Genomic DNA, 19,392 nt, shown 5'->3' with positions numbered 1-19,392 from the left:
GTTCATTAAAATAGCAGCCTTAAGTAAATCTTTTATTGATGGAGTTGTGCCACAGAGTAATATGTATTTACAGATATGTAAATTATTTATCCTCTACATAAATACATATGTAGAAGCTGGGAGTCTGTCTTTAGTATACAACATAGCTTAAGTATGAGCAATAGGCTGACATTTTTAGTGTAAAATGTAAAATGTACTTGCACAATTGTAAAATAATCAAGAACGAAGACAAAATGATATAAGAACAGCGATTAACGGTATTTTCAACTTCGTCCGTCTAGAGGCGGTCTTGGGCACTAGAGGGTTAACCTTCAAGTCTCCTGCTAAGGCTGACTGTTTTACACAACCTATCCTAAATATAATCCTGTAGATATGTCTTGTCTGTTCCCTCATTTAAAGCTAACAAATTTGTTTTTCCAAATTGATTTTAGACGCTTTTAAAATTTTCCTCGAATACATATAACGAGTATCTCTCAGTCGAGCATACCCATTCATTTAAAGCTAGCAAGTTTAAGTTAATATGTTGTCCAAACGGTTGCAGCTTATTTTTAATACTTAAATTAAAGTTTCTTTTAAAATTTCCCTAAAATACATACAACGGGTATCTCATAGTCGAGCATACCCATTTTTTTAAAGCTAACAAATTTAAGTAAAAATGCTTTCAAAATGGTTTTAACTTATTTTTAAAACATAATTTAAAGTCACTTTTAAACGGGTATCTCACAGTCGAGCATACTTTATTGCAGTAGTCTGGCTAGTTTTTATATTCATTGGTTTTTTTTTGTAGTATTTTGAAAATTGAGCCCGCACGCATGGCAACTGCTGTGTTTGATGTTTGTCGAGGGATTCTCGGCTGGCAGTTGTTGTTCCATTTTATGGCCACTGTTTATTTATGGCTTATCTCTGCCCCACTCTTATCGAAGCTGGCACCTACAACCGCACCCGCTAACCGCTCCCCGCAACCAACAAACCTTTGATAGTGCAGTTGGGAGTTGCAACCTGACCCGCGATTGGCGTCGCAAAAACAAAACTCGCTCGTGTCAAGGGCTAACTGCGTCATTTGATTTAAGGGTTGCGAAAATCAAAAACCAAAAACCAGAAACTGAAAAAAATAAATCAAACTAACCTCCCTTCTAAAAAGTACAGTAAACACTGGCAGCTGTGAGATTAGTTTTCAAGTTTTTATTTGTTTTTTGGCAGCACCCACGCAACGTTGCTAAATGTAACGTCAAATTGCGAGTGCAATCAAAATTAATCTGCGGCTAATGAGACACATTCGTTGGCCAAACCGCATTTTGTGGGCCAACTAATTGGCAAAGACAACGACAGCAACGACGACGACGTCTGTCGACTGCGATTGCGATTGCAGCTGTTTTTATCTCAGCCGAGACAATGGCATTGACCTTGAACCTCAGCGCATTTTGCTTTAGCATCGCCATCGGCTACGGGGCGTATGATCAATGGCAAAGCAAGGCAAAGCGAAGCAAAGCAACTGTGCCGCATTTTCACGGTGAAATATTCAATTCTGTTATGTTACAATATTTGAATAGAAAATTGCTACCTCGACTCTCGACTCGATTTGCTTTTTGAAGCTGGAGCTTCTAGTCGAGGCGGAAATGCTTTAGTGTACGATGTCATTTTTATTGCATTTGCGTGTCAAGTAAACTTGAGGTGCTGCCTGCTTCTGATGCTGCCTGTTTCTGCTACTGTTGTGGCAGAGCTCAACTGCTGCTCAAATTCAATTACGCAAACTTGAAAGGCGTCTCAAAAACAGCTTCGTCTTGAGTGCTTCAATTTGATTACACACTTATCTTCTAAACTAGTGGCTGCTGTCAACTGCAGATGCTTTCGCTGCAGCAGCTGCAACTATTTCACCAAGTTGTTTAGATTCAATTTGGTAAACTAGAAATCTGCATAGCGAGCAAAAATATGAATCATAGCTGGCGTGAACAATGCTTTTAAAAATATTCATGCATTAGACATAACAAACTTAATAAAATATAAAAAGTGTTGATTGTCAGTTTGCAATGTTTTCATAATTTTATGTTGACAAGAAAGCAAATAATAAATGCATTTAAAAAAGAATAAATGAAAAGAATAACTACTAAATATTTAATTTGTACGACTATAGTAGAAGCTGGCAAATTTAAAATGAAGTAACATATAAAATATACATACATATATGATTCCAGAAAATTTGGTTGCAAACAGATAAAAAATGTAGAAGGTATTTAAGAAATTCTTTTGTTTCTTGCTTTGGCTGACAATCTGCTAAAATTGTATACTCTGTGGTATATTCTGAATTAATACTATCGAAATATAGTCTTTGGTGTATTTTAGTATTTTTATGGTATATTAATTTGATATATTTTAAGATTATAGTTTATATTATGTGGTATATTTTGAATTAATACTATCGTAATATACCAAATATAACCTTTGGTATATTTTAGTATTTTTGTGGTATATTAATTTGTAGTATTTTAAGACTAATACTGCATTGTTTAGCTTTTATTAAAAATGGGTAGCGGGTATCTCACAGTCGAGCACTCTGGACTGTAGCTTTCATACTTGTTTCATTTTGTATTCAATTTAAAATTCGATTATTTTGTGCCTTACATCGTCTTCAGTATAATTAAAACTAACTTGTACTTTTCTAATATAACAGAAAACATATTCAGTTGTAAAATTTCGAATAAAATATTCTAATTATTATAATAAAAGTAGACACTTTAAATATATAAAAAAAATGTTTCTACAAATTTGTATTTCTCAGAAATGAACATTACTTTACAAAATGTATTTTTTTCATTTACATTAATTTCACAATCAGAGAAATTGTCAGTTACTAACTTGAAAGTTGTAAATACCTACTTTAAAAATAAAATAATTATATTTTTCCGCATTTATACTAATTTCACAATCTGTCTGTGTCATTTACTAACTCGTAAGCTATGAATATTCAGAGAGTTTCCTTTTATGGAAAGTCGCTGCTCGGATATTTCACAAGCTAACTCAATTGTTGGCAACTTTTTGGAGTCGATGTCAGTGTCTGCCACCCACACACAAAAAAACACACACACTCAGATAGATATAGACAACTTTTGAGTTCCAGTTCCAACCCTAACCGAGTGCAACATTGTTATTGCTATAGTTATAGTTGTCTCTCATCTCGCACTTTGAACGCAAACCCACGCTGTGAACTGGAATTGTTTGCAACTGAAAAGGCGCCTAGAACAATAAACTTGGCTCATAGCGCAATTTGTAGTCAGTCGTAGCTTTTTTTTTATTTTTGTTTTGTGTGTGGCGACAAACAAAGTTTGCCATTCATTCGGAGGGGAGGCTGGCTGACTGGGCTGCCTCTGCCTTATTAAACAATAATAAAAACGCAAATAAAACATTAAAACATTTTATCTGCAACACAACAGCAACAAAAAAGCGAGAGAGAACAGAAAAAGAACAAAACAGAACGCAACGCACAAATTATTGTCACGAATACATTAAAAATCACTCAACCGTTGTCTCGTGTGCCATTTCTTTGTTGTTGTTAAATTTATTATACAAACACATACACAGAAATGTGCAAAAATGTGGCTTCATCCCCACTCCTCTTTCTCCTTCCCTTCGACAGTGTCCGCAAAAGTTCATTTAAATCGCATAAAAACCACATTATAACTTTATCCGTTAGCGAAGCCAGTTTTTGGCCTTTATTTTTATTTTCGGGTCTGCACACGTTTTTTATGTTAATTGATAAAAAGTTGATATAAAGCTTTTATAATGAAATGCTAAACGCAAATTGAATCCAAGAAGCCTTGAAATAGTTTACACCGAGGAATTTTATTCTCAAAATGCCTTTGGGAATTCCCCCTCCCAAATGAAAGCAAAGTAATTTTAAAACAAGTAAGCTACAGTTGAGTGTGCACGGCTATGAGATACCCGCTACTTAATTTCAATAAAAACATATTCTAAAAATATACCAAATAAATACTGAAGGTTGCATTTGGTATATTATTGTACGCTCAAAATATGTCAAATTTATATACAAAAAATACTAACATATAGCGAATACTATATTTGGTATATCCATATAGTAGTACAACCAAAATATACCATAGAATACAAAATATACCAGTCAAGTGGGCTCGACTGTAAGATACCCGTTACCCAATTTCAATAAAATCATATTCTAAAAACATACCATTAACATTAGTATACCGAAAATATACAAAAGTATACCTTGGGCTATATTTGGTATATCGTTATAGCACACCATTCAGAATATACTATATATTTTTTAAATACCTTCTGATCGCAAAAATACTCATACTGATCAGAAATATATATACTTAATGCGTTTAGAGATGCCTTCTTCTGTTTGGTACATATATTTTCTACAATATAAAAAAGTTATAATACTCTTTTACCCTATAACTAGCGAGTATAGAAACATTTAATTCACATTCCTCGCTTATTGTTTTTGCCTAAAATGTTTAATAAAGACTTTAGTCTAAATGAATTTATGCAAATTTTGTTTGACTCAAAGCGACAGCTGCGTTTAGTCACATTTTTAGCAGATTTGTCAAATGAATCGCAAAATAATAGTTAATAATACCGGTAGCTGGATTGACCCTCGAGGAGGTTTAAGCGTTGTTATTCTCGATATACTATCAAATGAGTTTTGAAAAGCTGTAAACTGTCATCGGAGCTGAGAGCATGCAAATTAGTCAAAAGATTGTCCAATAAAAGTTAAACAAAAAGGCAACAACGACAACAGACAATGATAATAAAGTATTCGACAAACATTTAAGTGCTATTAAAAATTCATTTTTTGCGTTTTCGTTATTCCGATGATTTCTTGGAACTCGCGCAGAAAGGAATTCATGTATATTAAATGATGCCCTCAACTCTCCACACAGTTAATTGAGGTGGTGTCAGTGTGGTTTGTTGTTTGTTGGCCTGATGTTGGTTGGTTGGTTGTGCAGAGGCAGTCAAAACAAACAATTAAACGCGCATAAAAATACCAAGAAAACTAAAGAAAGAACCCCGCAGTGAATTGTGCAGCATGTTTACCATGTTTGTCACGTGTGAGAGAGGTCAAAAGTTCAAGAAACTTTTCATTAGTTTGGCATGCAAATAGAGACCACAGAGACAGAGACAGAGACAGAGGTCGGTTAATTAGGTTCTCCGTCCGTTGTGTGGGGGGCAGGTGAAAGGACAATGAGGCGCCAAAGCAATGGCTATGAGCAAATCGCGTGTCACAGTTAAAAAGCGAAAAAGTGCCGCACCCAAAACTCTACGCTATGTGTGTGGAAAATGGGACGCGCGTGGCATGCCACCATAAAAAACAAGAACAGAACAGAGAAACCAAAAATTCTAAAGCCAACACAAATATGACGTTGCGTTGTCGCCATCGGTAGCAGCACAAAATCCGGCTAAAATCAATAAAAAGCGCAAACACTTAAGCCGTGCTCAGACACAGCGCCAAGCCAAATGACCAAAAACAGGCAGCAGAAGTCAAAAAATGAATCACAGCATGGCTTTAATAATGCCCAGAGATTTGTTGAAGAGAAGCGCAACGAATTTCCAGTTACCAGGAACTCGTAGGCAGTCGAATGTGGGTGCAAGGCAAATAAAATGCGTCAATAGTTGTTGAAATGCGTTTCAAATCGAGTGGCGACAGCCAGAAATTACAAACAAGCATGCAAAACTGTGGCATTACTGTCAAACTGTTTGTGCAGTGCAGTTCATCAGTAGGTTTGAGAAGCATTGCACAGAAGTCACAATTGACTTCCGTAATAATGTAACATTCATTATAATATTCTAGAATTAACTATATTTTATTAATGTTTACAATGCAGCACGCTGCATGTCAAACCCCCGCAGTACAAAACAGTTCGAAATGCACTGCCATAAAAACTACAATTTTTGTTGGGTTTTTAAGCAGTTTCATGTAATTTATTACATTGATTGTGAACTTCTATCGCTTCTATTGCAACTTCTATACACAATACGAACGTAAACAAAACGCATATGCACTAATAAAAGCATAGATTATAAATATTAAGATAAACACAAGTTTATTGCCCGGCAGCGTGGCGTAATAAAAATAATACTATAAAACGATACAAATAATAATTATAATAATAAAAGCTTAATAACCAAGAGGTTGTGCACATATCACATAAGTATAAAAAGGAACATACATACTCACAAGCACGCACACATAAACATATATAAATATATATATAGCATAGATACACAATAAAAAGTTGAGGCGCAGTCGGAGCGCGCGGCAAGTACAAAAGATACAAGTACATACATATACACATATAGTATTCAGGATATATATATATATATAGTATACAGGATTATATAGAAATACAAGTACAAATACAAATATATCACACACTCACTCACACACACACACACTCTCTCTATATAAGAACAAACAGTCACACACATTCAAACTGTGTCTATGCCTTGATCTTGCGCCCCAATTTGGTGACTGCAAATTTGTTGCCATCGCGTCCTGCGCTGCTACCGCTGCCATGCGAGCTGCTGTGGTGTCCTTTGTGCTTGCCAATGCCATTACTCTTCGAGCGCGTCTCGAAGAGCACATCCGAATCCGTCTCCGATTCAGTCAACGAAGTGTTGCGTGAATCTACAAAAAGAAATATTAATCGATGCCCATGCTAAACTGTTGACTACTCACAATTGGCTGCCTCCTCGTCCTGTGCGCCAATCAGCGCATACTTTTGCACCTTCTGACGCAATCGCGGCTTCTTGCTCTGGCGACAGGCGCACGCAATGCCCCAAAAGATGCCAGACAGCAACAGGCAGCTGGCAATGACGCCCACAAACACATATAAAATCGACCAATCTGCAAAGCGAAAACACAGTATGTAAAACAATCTATTCTTTAGAGATATTTTTTACTCCATACTTACCACAATTGGCCTCGTCGTTGTTGATAAAATAGCCCACAGAGGGCATCCAGAATGCTTCGCATTCGCAAGCTCGTGTCGATGGATTGCAACGTCCATGTCCCGAGCAATTATTCTGGCACACAGTGGTGCGTATGTCCACATAAAGTGCCCCGAGTATCGAGGCATCCTTTTGCAGTTTGGCACGCAGCAAACGCTCCACATGTAGACCATTCACCGGCTTGGCTGGTTCACCTTTCACCGTCGCATCGGCTAGGACATAAAATACGAGCACAGCTGCCTCAGTGTGGAGATCGTATTTGAGTTCACGAATTTGTATTTTGTTGTCGTCGCCCAGTAGAAGTTGCAACTTTTGCACTGTCGAGTCCAATTCGCTTTTGGTTATCACCGAAATTCCCATGGGCAGCGTCATTTCCACGAGGTAATGCAACATGGGATCGGGATGCACATTAATGCTGACTGTATCGGTGCCAGTCAAACCCTGATCATCGCTCACAGTCAGCTTGAAGACGTAGCGACCTTGCACCACATTCGTTAGCTACAAGGTGTGAAATATAACAATTAATGATTCATGGCATAAAGTTCAATGTCGTCTTACAATCATAACCGACTGCTTGTCGGTGTCGCCTACAATGGTGCCAGCTGCCAAACTATTGTCCTCACGTGTCCACACGTACTTGACCACCGCCAGATCATCCGACGATTGCGTGCCATTCAAATAAATTGCTGTCACCGGCAGCGTTATGGTTCGATCTCCGCCCGCATTCGCAATAGGCGCCGCATTGCGTTCTACAATAGATATATAAATGTAATTAGAGGTTCTTCTGTTAGATGTTACTACTCCACTCACCCTGCACAATCTTCACCCAAGTGCTGTCGCTGGCCATATTGTTGTTCTCATCGGCCACGCTCAGCTCGAACTCATAAAGTCCCAGCGTTAGGCTTGTGGCATTGGCAATCTGTCAACGATATAAACGAGATAAGATTAGCTTTCGTTTCGAGTGTGGTTTGTTGGCCCAAAAACTTACCGAGCTGTTGGCCTGAAGAATAATCGCATTATTCGGTCCGCTCAGCTGCTTCCATTGATAGCTCTTTATGGCAATGTCATCCTTAGACTCGGAGCCATTCAACAGCGCCCAGTTGACGGGCAAATTGCTGGTCTAAAAGATGAAAGATTAATACAGCCTTTTTATCAAGTTTTACACAATTGAACTTACCACATTCATGCCCGCTTTGACCACAGGCGGGGAATTCGTTGGTGGCTTCACAAACACATGCACTTTGGCGGTGCTCGACTGTCCGCTGCCATCGGTCACCTTCAGCACAAAGGTATACATGCCCTCCTCCAGATTGGACAGCTGCACATATGGAGTTCTCGTGTTCTGCATGTCCACAGCTTTGGCTTCGTCGCTGGCATCTTTGGTCCACTCCCAAGCCACAATTTCGTGATCATCCGAACTCGCTGTGCCGTTGAGCGTCACATTATTGTTGGGCAGATACAAGATGACGGCATCGCCGGCATTCGCCACCGGCGCATAGTCCGTCTCCTTCAGCACTGCTATCGTGGCTGTGGTCGAGTTGGTCACGTTGTTGGAATCCGTTACGGTCAGTTTAAAGGTGTAATTGCCCGGCGAAGTGAGATCCAGTTGCAGTGTGTTTACCTCGGGGAGCTGAGGTTGATAACCAATCGGTCCCGAGATGACTTCCCAGTGCCAATTGATGATCTTATCGTCATCGGTGCTAGGACTGCCATCGAGCACCGCATTCGATGTGGGCTGGCGTATAATCTGTTCCTTGGGTGATATAATCACCTGTGGCGCTTGATTAATGCGTTTTTCAGGCATCACTGTGACATTGGCGGCCGCCTCGCCAAACGTGCCATTGTCTCCCGTCACTGTCACCTTGAAGGTGTACAAACCCTCGGACAGATTCGATAACTTCACCTTGGATTTGCTTTGATCCGATATCGTGCCATTCATCGGCCCCTTGGGTTGTGATATCAGTGTCCAGAGGTATTTGTATTTCGTGCCACTTGTCTGCTCGTCGGGCACTGTAAATGCCGCCAACGTGACCTCTTGTTCAGGTAGCTGAACGTCCTTTGACATCACCGACACCACAATCGCTTTGTTGGCTTCCTGCTTAGCAGGCGGTGGCAACACCGCCTCTGTCGCAATTTCACTAGCAGCAGCGGCGGCTTCTTGTGCGTCTTCTGCGATAGCTGCCTCGTTGCTGTAGGCGCGATAAGGCACCGCTGGCATGACACACTTCAACTGCTTGTTGCGCACAAAGTTACGTTTGCATCTGCAGAGTCCGGTGACTGCATTTGGTTGAAGTGGCACACATTGCTCTTGCGGGGGACAAGGTGTGTCCAGGTCGCAGGTCATGAATTTGGCATTCTCGCCATAGTAACTCAAGTCCTCATCGTTGTCATCTGCCGTTTGTTGTTGTTGCAACAGCAGTTGTTTCATGCGCTTCTCCGCAATGGGAAAATCATCGTCATCGTAGGCATTGCTGTCCTGTAAAACATGAAATACTTTTAATAAGGGAGAAGAGAAGCATTTGTGTGTCTCCAACTAACTTGAAAAGGTAGCCGACGTGGCTGCTTCCAAAAGTTGAGCTCTGCATCGTATGGCAACACTTCGGCCGTTTGTTTGGCAGCCTTGAGCAGCTGCGTCCATGTCTCTGACTCTGCTGTGCCGCCCACCGGATTGACTAGAACCATTTGCACCTTATCGTTTTCGCGTTCACGTGAAAGTGGCTTGGGCAGACACGCCTCATTGCTGACACAGTGAATGTGATAGCATTTGCGCTTGAACACCAGAACCACATTGCAGGGATTGGCCTGTGTTTGGTTCTGCGATTTCTCGCAACACGCGTCCAGACAGTTCCACAGATACGACTCCTCGTCCATAGGTTGCCCCGCCTCCGGTTTGTACTCCACAAAGATGCCCGCCTGCTGTTCGTCGCGTGGCGTTGCATTCTCAAACACATGACGCAGCATGCGACTGCACACGGGCAACTGTTTGCTGTTGGCATTGGTTGTTGTTGTTGTTAATGTGCTACCCGAAGCAGCTGCCTCTGCTGCTGCAGCGACAACACTCCCCACTCCAGCTGGCGCTGCCATGACGTCGACGGACGTCGCGTATGCTGCCGCTGACGCCATCGTTAGCCAGCAGCAGCAAAACAGCCATCTTTGTTCGAACGCTCGCATTTTGCGTTACAAATTGCACAATCAGATTACACTTTTAACACACACACTTTCCACGACACAAACACTTTAAAAACAAACACTTTTTAATGCGCACAAATTAAAACATTTTTATCAACTTCTGCGAATCGCTCCGAGCAGCGCAATGTGACCAACTCGCACAAGAAATACACTAAATATACCACAAACAGCTGTTCGGCTTTAGCTGCAGCTTATGGGCAACGCTCACAGTGTTGTAAGCTACCGTCGCGACAAATGTACGTTACGTTTTAAAGCTTGCGCAAAAGCACAAATAAAAAGCTTTCAACACTGTTAAACCGTGCGTCGCGCGTCGTTTCGGTTTGCGTGTTTATGGCGTGTTTTATGATGGGAGAAAAAAAAAATAAACAGTTTTATTGAGAGGCGCATTTTGTCATAAATTACATTGCAAATATATGTGCGAATTGCGAATTATTGATTCCGAGGGAAGAACGCGAATCGTAAATCGCAAAACTGGTCGCAAGGCGCCCACACAACGAACACACAACCAACTGAGAAACGGGCTCAAGTAGCTCAGTAAAACAGCGTGACGCCCACGCGTAAATGGAATTTTAATCAGAAGCGACTCGAAACGTTATTAATTATGTACACACATTTGCAGCACAACAAAAAAAAAAATCAAAAAACAATAACAAATCGCCCAGCTGCCAGCGTGTTATTTATATAGCTTTGTGCTAAATCAAAAAGGCAAAACTCTTATGTAAATATGCAAAAAAGCCAAATGCATGGCAACTGATTAGCATAACAAAACAAAATCAAAACAAACATAAATCAATTGCTCAACCTAAGAATACTATTAGTATTGTTCAACACTAAGAGTGAGTTGCTAAACTTTTTCTTTACTAATGGGAGTCGCGCATACAGTTTGAGAGCCACTGTCGGCTTCTTTAGATAGCCAAAGTGGTGGATCAAGTAAAGTAAAATAAAATAAAAAGCAAAGCTTAAATACTGTGTGAAACTTTTGAATACTTTTAATTTTGTTAAACACTCCAAGTAAGTGGCTAAATATTTCCCTTAATTATGGGGTGTACAGTTTAGTTGTTACTGTCTTTCTGTTAACTTTAAAGCTCTTCCTTTCGTAAATACGGTTTGACACGTTTCTAGTTGTCACATTTAATCTACTTCCGGACTTACATCTAAAAAGAATCTCTAGATAGTGACCTGCCATGATGCATGATGATGTGACTAAACATTTACCTAGACGACGATATCTCTAGAGTCGCGATTCTTTTAGTGACTACAGTTTTAAAGTCACTGGCTTATAGTTTGGCACGCTTATAGTTGTCACATTTAATCTACTTCCGGACTTACATCTCTTAAAACAATCTCTAGATAGTGACCTGTCATGATGCATGATGATGTGACTAAACATTTACCTAGACGACGATATCTGTAGAGTCGTGCGACTTTTCGCTTGTGTCCATATAAGGCAATTCTGCTGATCTAAAGCTTCGAAGAATGGGCGATAAAACCTTTTAGTTGTATTCTACGACATTTTCATTGTGTCAATAGCAATAAAAACCAGAATACAGAATAAGACACTAATCAGTATCGATTCTTCTTTTTTGTTTGATTTTTTCAGATGACAGACTTTTCGGATAGTTCACAGAGCGGCGGCATGTTGAGTCCGGCCACAACGCTCATTGAGAGTTTCAACAAGAAGAGTGGACAATCAGCGGCCGGTTCACCGCTTCAGCTCAGCGCCACGCCCACATTGAATGGCTCCACAAATGGAGTTGGAGGAGCGCTGAGTGCTGGGAACAATTCAGCATCGAGTTTGGGCGGACGACAGATAAATACAAGTTCTAGTTCATGCAGTAGTCTTAAGGAAACCTCACATCAATCCACATCCACATCGCAACAGGTAAGAAGCAGCAGCAACGAAGATAATAACACACATTACGTATACGCAATGTTGGGGGCGATTGATTAACAATTGTTTCGATGTCACATTATTGATGAGGCAAGCAATGGCTACGACTCCCTTTTGTGATAAAGGCAGCCCTGACTGACTGCCTGCCTGACGCGTTGCTATTTTTAAACAATTACTTAAGCCAAAAATGTAAAACCTTTTGTCAAAGCATTTCGACTCGACTGATAAGAGTGAGCAAGAACGATCAGGAGCGATCAGTAGTAGTTGTTGGCCAGCACGTTTTCCCGTTAAAGGTTAACGAATCGATTCGATTCGATTCGATATCAAACAAACCCGATTAGATTACAACATTCCCGACGATTGGCGACACAACGGCTGCTGGGCAAAACTGAAACTGAAACCGAAACTCGCAGCTCAAAGCAACAATTATTGTGTGTTTGAATAATATTTACAACTCGGCATAATCATTGAGTATTCATTTCGGGGTGTTCACAACTATTGATTGAGCAAAGGCGTCATAAACTTAATTGCCCTTAGCTCGGTTTGCATACAAAAACGTTGGCTCATTAATGTTATTACCCATATATGTATATATATAGTATTTGTCTTGCAGTGAAAGATATGTTCATGACGGATTCTCCATAGATAAGATTGCTTTAGCGGCATCAGAGAGTTCCCCTTAGCTGGTTGGTTGGCTTATCAATCCGTTTTCGACACCTCGCGCATTGAATCACTTGCCTCCAAAATAGTCGCTTACACGCTTTGCGTTCAGTTGTTGTCTTGGTCAAGTTAGTTTTGATTATTATGATGAAGATTTCTGTCAGTGCGAAGTACTTTTAAATTTATGGATGACAAATGTCTCGAGCGTCTTTTAAATAAGTATTTTATTATGCAATCAAGAGAGCAGCGTCAACAATTGAACCCACTTAATCATACATTTTATTTATTTATGCTCTGCTTGATGACAGACGAACTTATTTCTCATTTACCGGCACGAGATCCGCTTCGTGACGTCGTCGTTAGTTCGTCATGAGTGAGAGAGAGACACAGAGAGAGAGACAGAGAGAGCGAGCTTTTGAGCAGATGTTTCTAATCAGAGATTCTTCACTGAGCTTTAATAATTATTATGCGATTGTTTGTTGACACACAGACAACACTTCGTATACAAAATATAATATATAGAAATGAATAAAGTCAATCCTCGCCAAGTTGTTTCTAACGAAAATTAGCTGTCCGAATTGGTTGACATGCGAAATTTCTGAGAAAATACTTTTATTTTGAGCATGAACGAGAATCGATATGATTTCTTTTCGCAGAACACTTTGTGATTGTAACGACTAATAAAGAAATTTATAAATTTAAAGCAAGGGTGAAAGAAAGGAGAGTGTGACGCATGTCATCGAAAAGATGGATGGATTATAAAATACTAAACAAAGATTATTAAATCTCTGGTATTATAAAATACATAAATATGGAAGTGCCAAAAAAGAAGCTAATGAACTTAATTTATGGCCAATAAATGAAATATGGCAAATATATTATTAGTCATGCCCGAAGAAAGAGAAAGAGTGGAGAGGAGAGAAGAGGAGGGAAAAGATGCTGGGGAATTTATTGAACATTAGCAGATAGATAACCTACGCTTGCCACTGATTATGCAAATTTATTAAGTCAATTGTTTATCAATTGTACATAAATTAGTAGCTTATTATATAGTGTGTAAACACAGTAAAAACGCCACACAATAATTATAAATATAAACAGCGAGCAAAAACAATTCATGACGAAAAAGCATCCCGTCTCCGTCTCCATCTCCCTCTCACCTTAATGGGGTTAATGCAAAAAAGCGACACTAATCAAGTAAGCAAACATCTCGCAAACGAGATACAAAAAACACAGACAGTTAACGCGAGACAAAGACAGCGATAGATTGAGTATAAAAAACCCAAGCTGAACGCGTTAATTAGAAAATCGCTTGGACTAAAACGTGAGGAATTATGGAAATGCAAAGTAAGAGAGTAGCAAAAACAGCAAGAATAACGCTGCATAAATTAAATAATACATATAAATAGGCAACGCGTTGTCATTGTTGCTATTCTTGTTGTTGTTGTTGTTGCGTCGGCTGCTGCTGCCGGCAAGAATAGTATTTACAATATGATTTCCTAGAATTCTCAACGCGCGCTGAGCTCATGTCAATAGCAAACTTTCGATGTGTTCCCACTAGCTGTCCCGCTTGCACCCACACATCGATCGCACCGATGCCACTTTAAAATGACAAGCAGTCGCCCGCAGCAGCGACGTCGTCGACGTCAACGTCGGCAGTGAAAGCTCTAGCTCAAGCAAAGCTCGCGCACAGCGAACAGAACCCAGCAACGACGGCGTCGCTAGGAATTCGCTCATTTTACTTTAGTTAACGAAACGAACGAGAAGCGAGCGTCGCGCGCACAAAAAAACCAAAAAGAGGAAAAATCTACAAAACGTCGCCCGAAAAGAATTGCCAATGAATATTTGTTGATTTTCTGTTTCAAAACGTGCAGAGTGACTTTGTTTTTCTCGTGTGACGGCAGCGCATCCTTCGTCTAATATTATAATATAGAAATAAATATTTTGCATAATACCAAAACACAACGATTTCGAACGAAAAGAGCAAAAGTTAAACACACACAACTTTTTGCCAATTAACGAACAATTAAACGAACCCTCTTTTTTGTTATCAGTATTCTATACATACACAAACAAAATAAAACATCTAAACGAACAACGAACTACACATCTACAATAACAATAATAACAAAAAGAAGAAACCTCGAAAGATTATTATTTGGGCAAGCGTGAAAATTGTTAACGCAAAGTTCAGTTCAGTTTGCAACGCGTCTTCTCAGCGTGTGAAACTTACGAAGAAACAACAAGAAGGGAGAGCAACGCAAAAAGCTGGCCAACAAAAAATCATTACAAAGTACGCGAAAAAACAATACAAATATATATGAGTAAATAAATCAAGTATAAATATTTAAGAGACTCTGCGCAAGTTAGACAATAAAAAAAAACAGATTCTTGTGTCTAATGTATATAGTATATATACATATTTGTGTGTCTACTGATAAGCCCCCCCAGCGTTTGTTTAGTTTTGGCAGCGACAACTTGTCGTATACGTAACGCATGAAAAGGAAATTCGCCTAGAGGAATTTCCAGAAAACTCTTAACGTCCAACGTGTTAGCTGTCATTGGTTAGTACTACTTTAGACCCCGCACACACACACATACATAATAATAATAATGATAAATTAGTAAATGACGCAGTCTTAAAAGCGTTAACTTAAGGTTCCCATATTCATATCTAATCTATACTATTGACTGCCACCATGTCCAAGTAACGCTAGCAGCCCAAGCGACCAAGCGAACCCCAACAGTATAATAATAATAATATTTACCAACACAATACACTGCAGCAAGAACAGCGAAAAAATAAAAAGAGAATGTCGATCACTTGGCACTTGGGGAATTTTTTTCCCCATTGGCACAATTGCTGCGATAAGTCCGATTCATATTATGCCATAGAATGAGAGAGAAAGAGAATGTGATTACAAATCGCAGACAACAGAATTATGCATGTTTATTATTATTCTTTTCCAAAACCGGATAATTATTGTTATACTATTTGCATTTTATATATGAATATGTTTTATTAGTCAGAGCTTCGCGCCTTATACAACCTATAAACACCTACACACAAAATATTGGGCACGTTCTACAATTTGGCGCTTCTTCTCGAAACACAACGAGACAAAAATGAAATGTGTCCAAAATTAGAATTGATTCGTAATGTTGTGGCAGCATTTGTCAAAAAGAAAAAAAAAAAAAAAAAAACGGAAAAGATTTGTGCGGTCTTCTTGTTTGCTGTCAACCTGTTCAAAAAATTTCACGTAGCAATTCAAGTGCTGTTTGCCAAAATAAATAGATTTTCTGCGAAAAACCCACAATAACTATTCATTAGTGCTGTCGAAATATAATTGGCTAAAGAATTTGTGGCCCAAAGCTTTCTGAAATTTCGACAATGAATTTACAATCTTCAACAACTACAAAACGTTTATTGAAGAACAATAACTTGAAAAGCGTAAAATAATTGATGTAACTGTTGATGGAATGTGAAACGAATGAAAGATAGCAATAATGAGTAATAGTAAAGTTTTTAACTATACTTAAAGTTCATCTCGGAATTAAATAAGTTGTATTTAAATAGAGTTTATGACTAATGCAAATTTGTCACTGCAACAGCTGCAGATATGACTGACATATGTAATGCCTTTCATAACGCGAATCCCAAATGGGGAAACAAGTAGGAAACTTGAGTATGCTCGACTGTGAGATACTCGTTCTACGTTTTTAATACAAGCAAATCATTCGGTTATTGTTTAAATATACTAAATTAGCTTAAAAAATACTGACATACCGAAATTTATATTTGGTATTTTGATATAACATATATCGAAAAATACTGAAATATAAAATAATATACTATAAATTTGGTATATTGCTATAGCATATACTTACATATAACATATACCGAAAAATACCATAATATACCGAAATGTATATTTGATATTTTAATATAACATTTTCTGAAAAATACTGAAATGACTATAATATACCAAAAGGTATATTTGATATGTTGGTATAAAATTTTTGAACTATATCATAATATACTGAAATGCATATTTGGTATGTTGGTATAATTTATATATAACATATACCAAAGAATACTGAAATCTTCCAAAATGCATATGTTGATAAAACAAGATGAGAGAAATTATAGTTTATATTGTCTCTGCTATATACTCTGATCAAGAATATAAAAGTATATTTAATGGAGTCACACAAAGCTTCTTCTGTCAATTAGATTCATTTGCCATCACAAACACATAATACCCTTCAACCCTACGGGCACCAGGTATAATTATACAAAGCGCAGACAATCAGCACTTGAGTTTTGCTGATGTATCTCACAGAAGACAGAAATTGTGTGCAAATTATCTTCAGTTCGACACTCGAACACACTCCGAGCAAAAGAGCGGCTATAAATGATTTGTTAATTTGGGGAGGGAGAACCATAAACAATTGGCCATTTATCACAATGTTTTGTTTATCAGATAGAAGAAACGCTGCACAAGTCGAGCCAGTAAAACCTATCTATCAGAACCCCAAAAAAGCCAAACAGTTAAGCAAATGCTCGTCGAGGGGTTCGCAAAAATAACAATACACAAAAAAAAAAACCGAAACAGCTCTCGGTTGATTTATAAAGGCGACAACCACTAAGCGCCTGCCATAAAACCGAAAGCACAGATAGCACAGAAACAGACACAGAGAGAGAGAGAGAGAGAGAGTAGTATATCATATCGGATATATAGATGCGTATAAGTAATATTTGTCGAGTGCGCGACAACTGCACAAAATGTCTGCATACTTCGCATATTTGCTGGCTGATTCAACATCACAAGTTTTCTGCTCTTATTAAATGTGTTCTATTCTCATCTCTCTCTCTTTGGCAGGTTGTAAACAGCAGCAGCACAACGACGCGAGTTGAGAAGAAATCACAGCGTCTACATCACATAACATCCTCGTCATCGACGACGTCTTCGGAAATGAAGGCTGCCGCCGTCAAGCGCGATCTCACAGATATTAAAATGTCCATGTCGGAAATAGAGCGTCTCACAGCGGCACCGCCGCAGGCACGACATCATCCATCGATTGACGACCTCAAGGGTCTCAATAGCGAAGATGCCATAACGCAGCTGAAAAAGAAGTGAGTAGTAAAGCCCCTCTCAGCTATAACAATCAAGTGCTAACACATTCTCTCTCTTTTAATTTTTGCTGTGTAGAATGCGCGCTTCATTCGAGAATCTGGTGGATCGTGATGATGATAGCAGTTGTCATGGCATTGTCACGACGCCAGATGGCGACGATGATTGCACACACAAACATTTTGGCAGCGGCCTGGATCTCACACATCCGGCTGCCGCACAGCTGAGCGCGAGCAGCGGCCTCAGTGGCTCCAACAAAACCATCGATACCATCAAATTCGAGGAGAAACGTTCGAAATCAGTGGCAACCACAAAAGTCGTCGCCGATGGCTTCAGTTCCGAGCAGGCAACGAGCAATACGGCAGAGATGAAGCGTCTGCAGGCCGGTGATATTGATTACAAAGAGGCTAAGGCTGCGTCAGCGATGCGAAATCGCCTGGAAATGGATGGCGTCAAGACCGAAGAGAAGGCAGCCGTCATGCAGGTGAGCAAATCGATCAAAATCAATGCGTAAACTGTTGTTGCGTACATAGCTAATTACATGCGATAGACAAAACAACAAAAACTAGTCGTTGAACTCTGTTATTAAATCTGCAAGTGGCGAGCTTTGAAAGCTCTGTACACCCCCCGGTAGTCAACCCTTAGCGAAAGCTCACTCCGCGTACCCAACTGTTGTGCCCTGCTGTGACACTCCTTTCAGTCGAACTCCGTCGCGTGCATGTTCAAGTCGCATAAGAGGGACACACGAGCCGTTAATGGCGTCGCCTTCGCCTTCGCACCCAAACGAAAGTGAAAACTATCCAGTTAAATTAAGTTAACAATCCCTCCCCAAGGAATAAAATCGATTTTCTTGCCACATTTCGTATGTGTGTTTGCCAGGCGCCCAAAAGTAGGCAACAGTCTACTGCGGAATAGCATCGCGTATACGTAATATGTTCCTCTACAAGTGCCACCAGCTCCAGCGGAGCAGTCCTCGTCTAGTTCGTCATTTTTGCAAGAAAGGAGACCAAGTCAAGGGATCGATGTTCAAGAAAATTCAGGTACTTTTTTTTCTGGTTTCCCCGGGCAACGAGCGCTGCCTTTTGTTGTGACCCACACTATCTAATCAGTGAGCGAGGGGGGAAAAATCGAGCTGACGTATCATCGACTAGGCCGGCGTATTACAAATTAGCATAAATTGTTTTATGATGGGTCCCATAAAAGTCAGCTAGTTAGCTAGCAACGCAATTCGCGACAGATGATGCAATTACATCCAGTCCATTGCATAAATAAATAATAATTAATAATACTAAAGTTCAAAAGTCAACTACAACTTGCTGTTAGCAAGCACTTTGTTCAAGTTTTATCCGCAAGGAACACGATTTGATTTTAACCCCCTGGCTAAGATGATAATGCTACAAATTAGATCTATTGCCTGGCATTGGGCCAACTGCAGACACGCTCCATGTGTTCAGCCGTCTCTTTATTGTCGACGAGCAGATCATAAAGCAAATGTACTTTGTGATACATTCTATAAAATTCAGCAGTTGAAAG

General features: G+C 39.5%; 2 protein-coding genes across 6 annotated transcripts in view; one reads left to right on the top strand and one right to left on the bottom strand.

Annotated features, from left to right (window-relative positions):
- Positions 1-19,392, top strand: part of LOC132793566 (NAD(+) hydrolase sarm1) — a 45,832-nt gene that overhangs the window by 17,600 nt on the left and 8,840 nt on the right. For 3 of the 5 annotated variants that reach the window (XM_060803542.1, XM_060803544.1, XM_060803543.1), the window contains exons 3-5: positions 11,774-12,055; positions 17,608-17,861; positions 17,938-18,343. In XM_060803542.1, coding sequence (XP_060659525.1) covers positions 11,774-12,055; positions 17,608-17,861; positions 17,938-18,343 — 942 coding nt within the window. Of the gene's footprint in view, positions 1-11,773; positions 12,056-14,470; positions 15,018-15,177; positions 15,289-17,607; positions 17,862-17,937; positions 18,344-19,392 lie in introns of those variants that run through there. The other 2 variants (XM_060803545.1, XM_060803546.1) reach the window with 2 other exon arrangements.
- Positions 5,953-10,317, bottom strand: LOC132793567 (dyslexia-associated protein KIAA0319-like protein). The gene is made up of 8 exons (XM_060803550.1): positions 9,523-10,317; positions 8,162-9,460; positions 7,973-8,104; positions 7,795-7,903; positions 7,543-7,733; positions 6,948-7,482; positions 6,713-6,880; positions 5,953-6,661 (listed from the first exon to the last, which is right to left on the bottom strand). The coding sequence occupies exons 1-8, from the start codon at positions 10,153-10,155 to the stop codon at positions 6,474-6,476; spliced, it is 3,255 nt and encodes a 1,084-aa protein (XP_060659533.1). The 5' UTR covers positions 10,156-10,317; the 3' UTR covers positions 5,953-6,473.

This window comes from Drosophila nasuta, chromosome 3 (assembly GCF_023558535.2).
Source record: "Drosophila nasuta strain 15112-1781.00 chromosome 3, ASM2355853v1, whole genome shotgun sequence".
NCBI lineage: Eukaryota > Metazoa > Arthropoda > Insecta > Diptera > Drosophilidae > Drosophila > Drosophila nasuta.
This window is presented reverse-complemented; position numbering and strand designations above follow the sequence as displayed.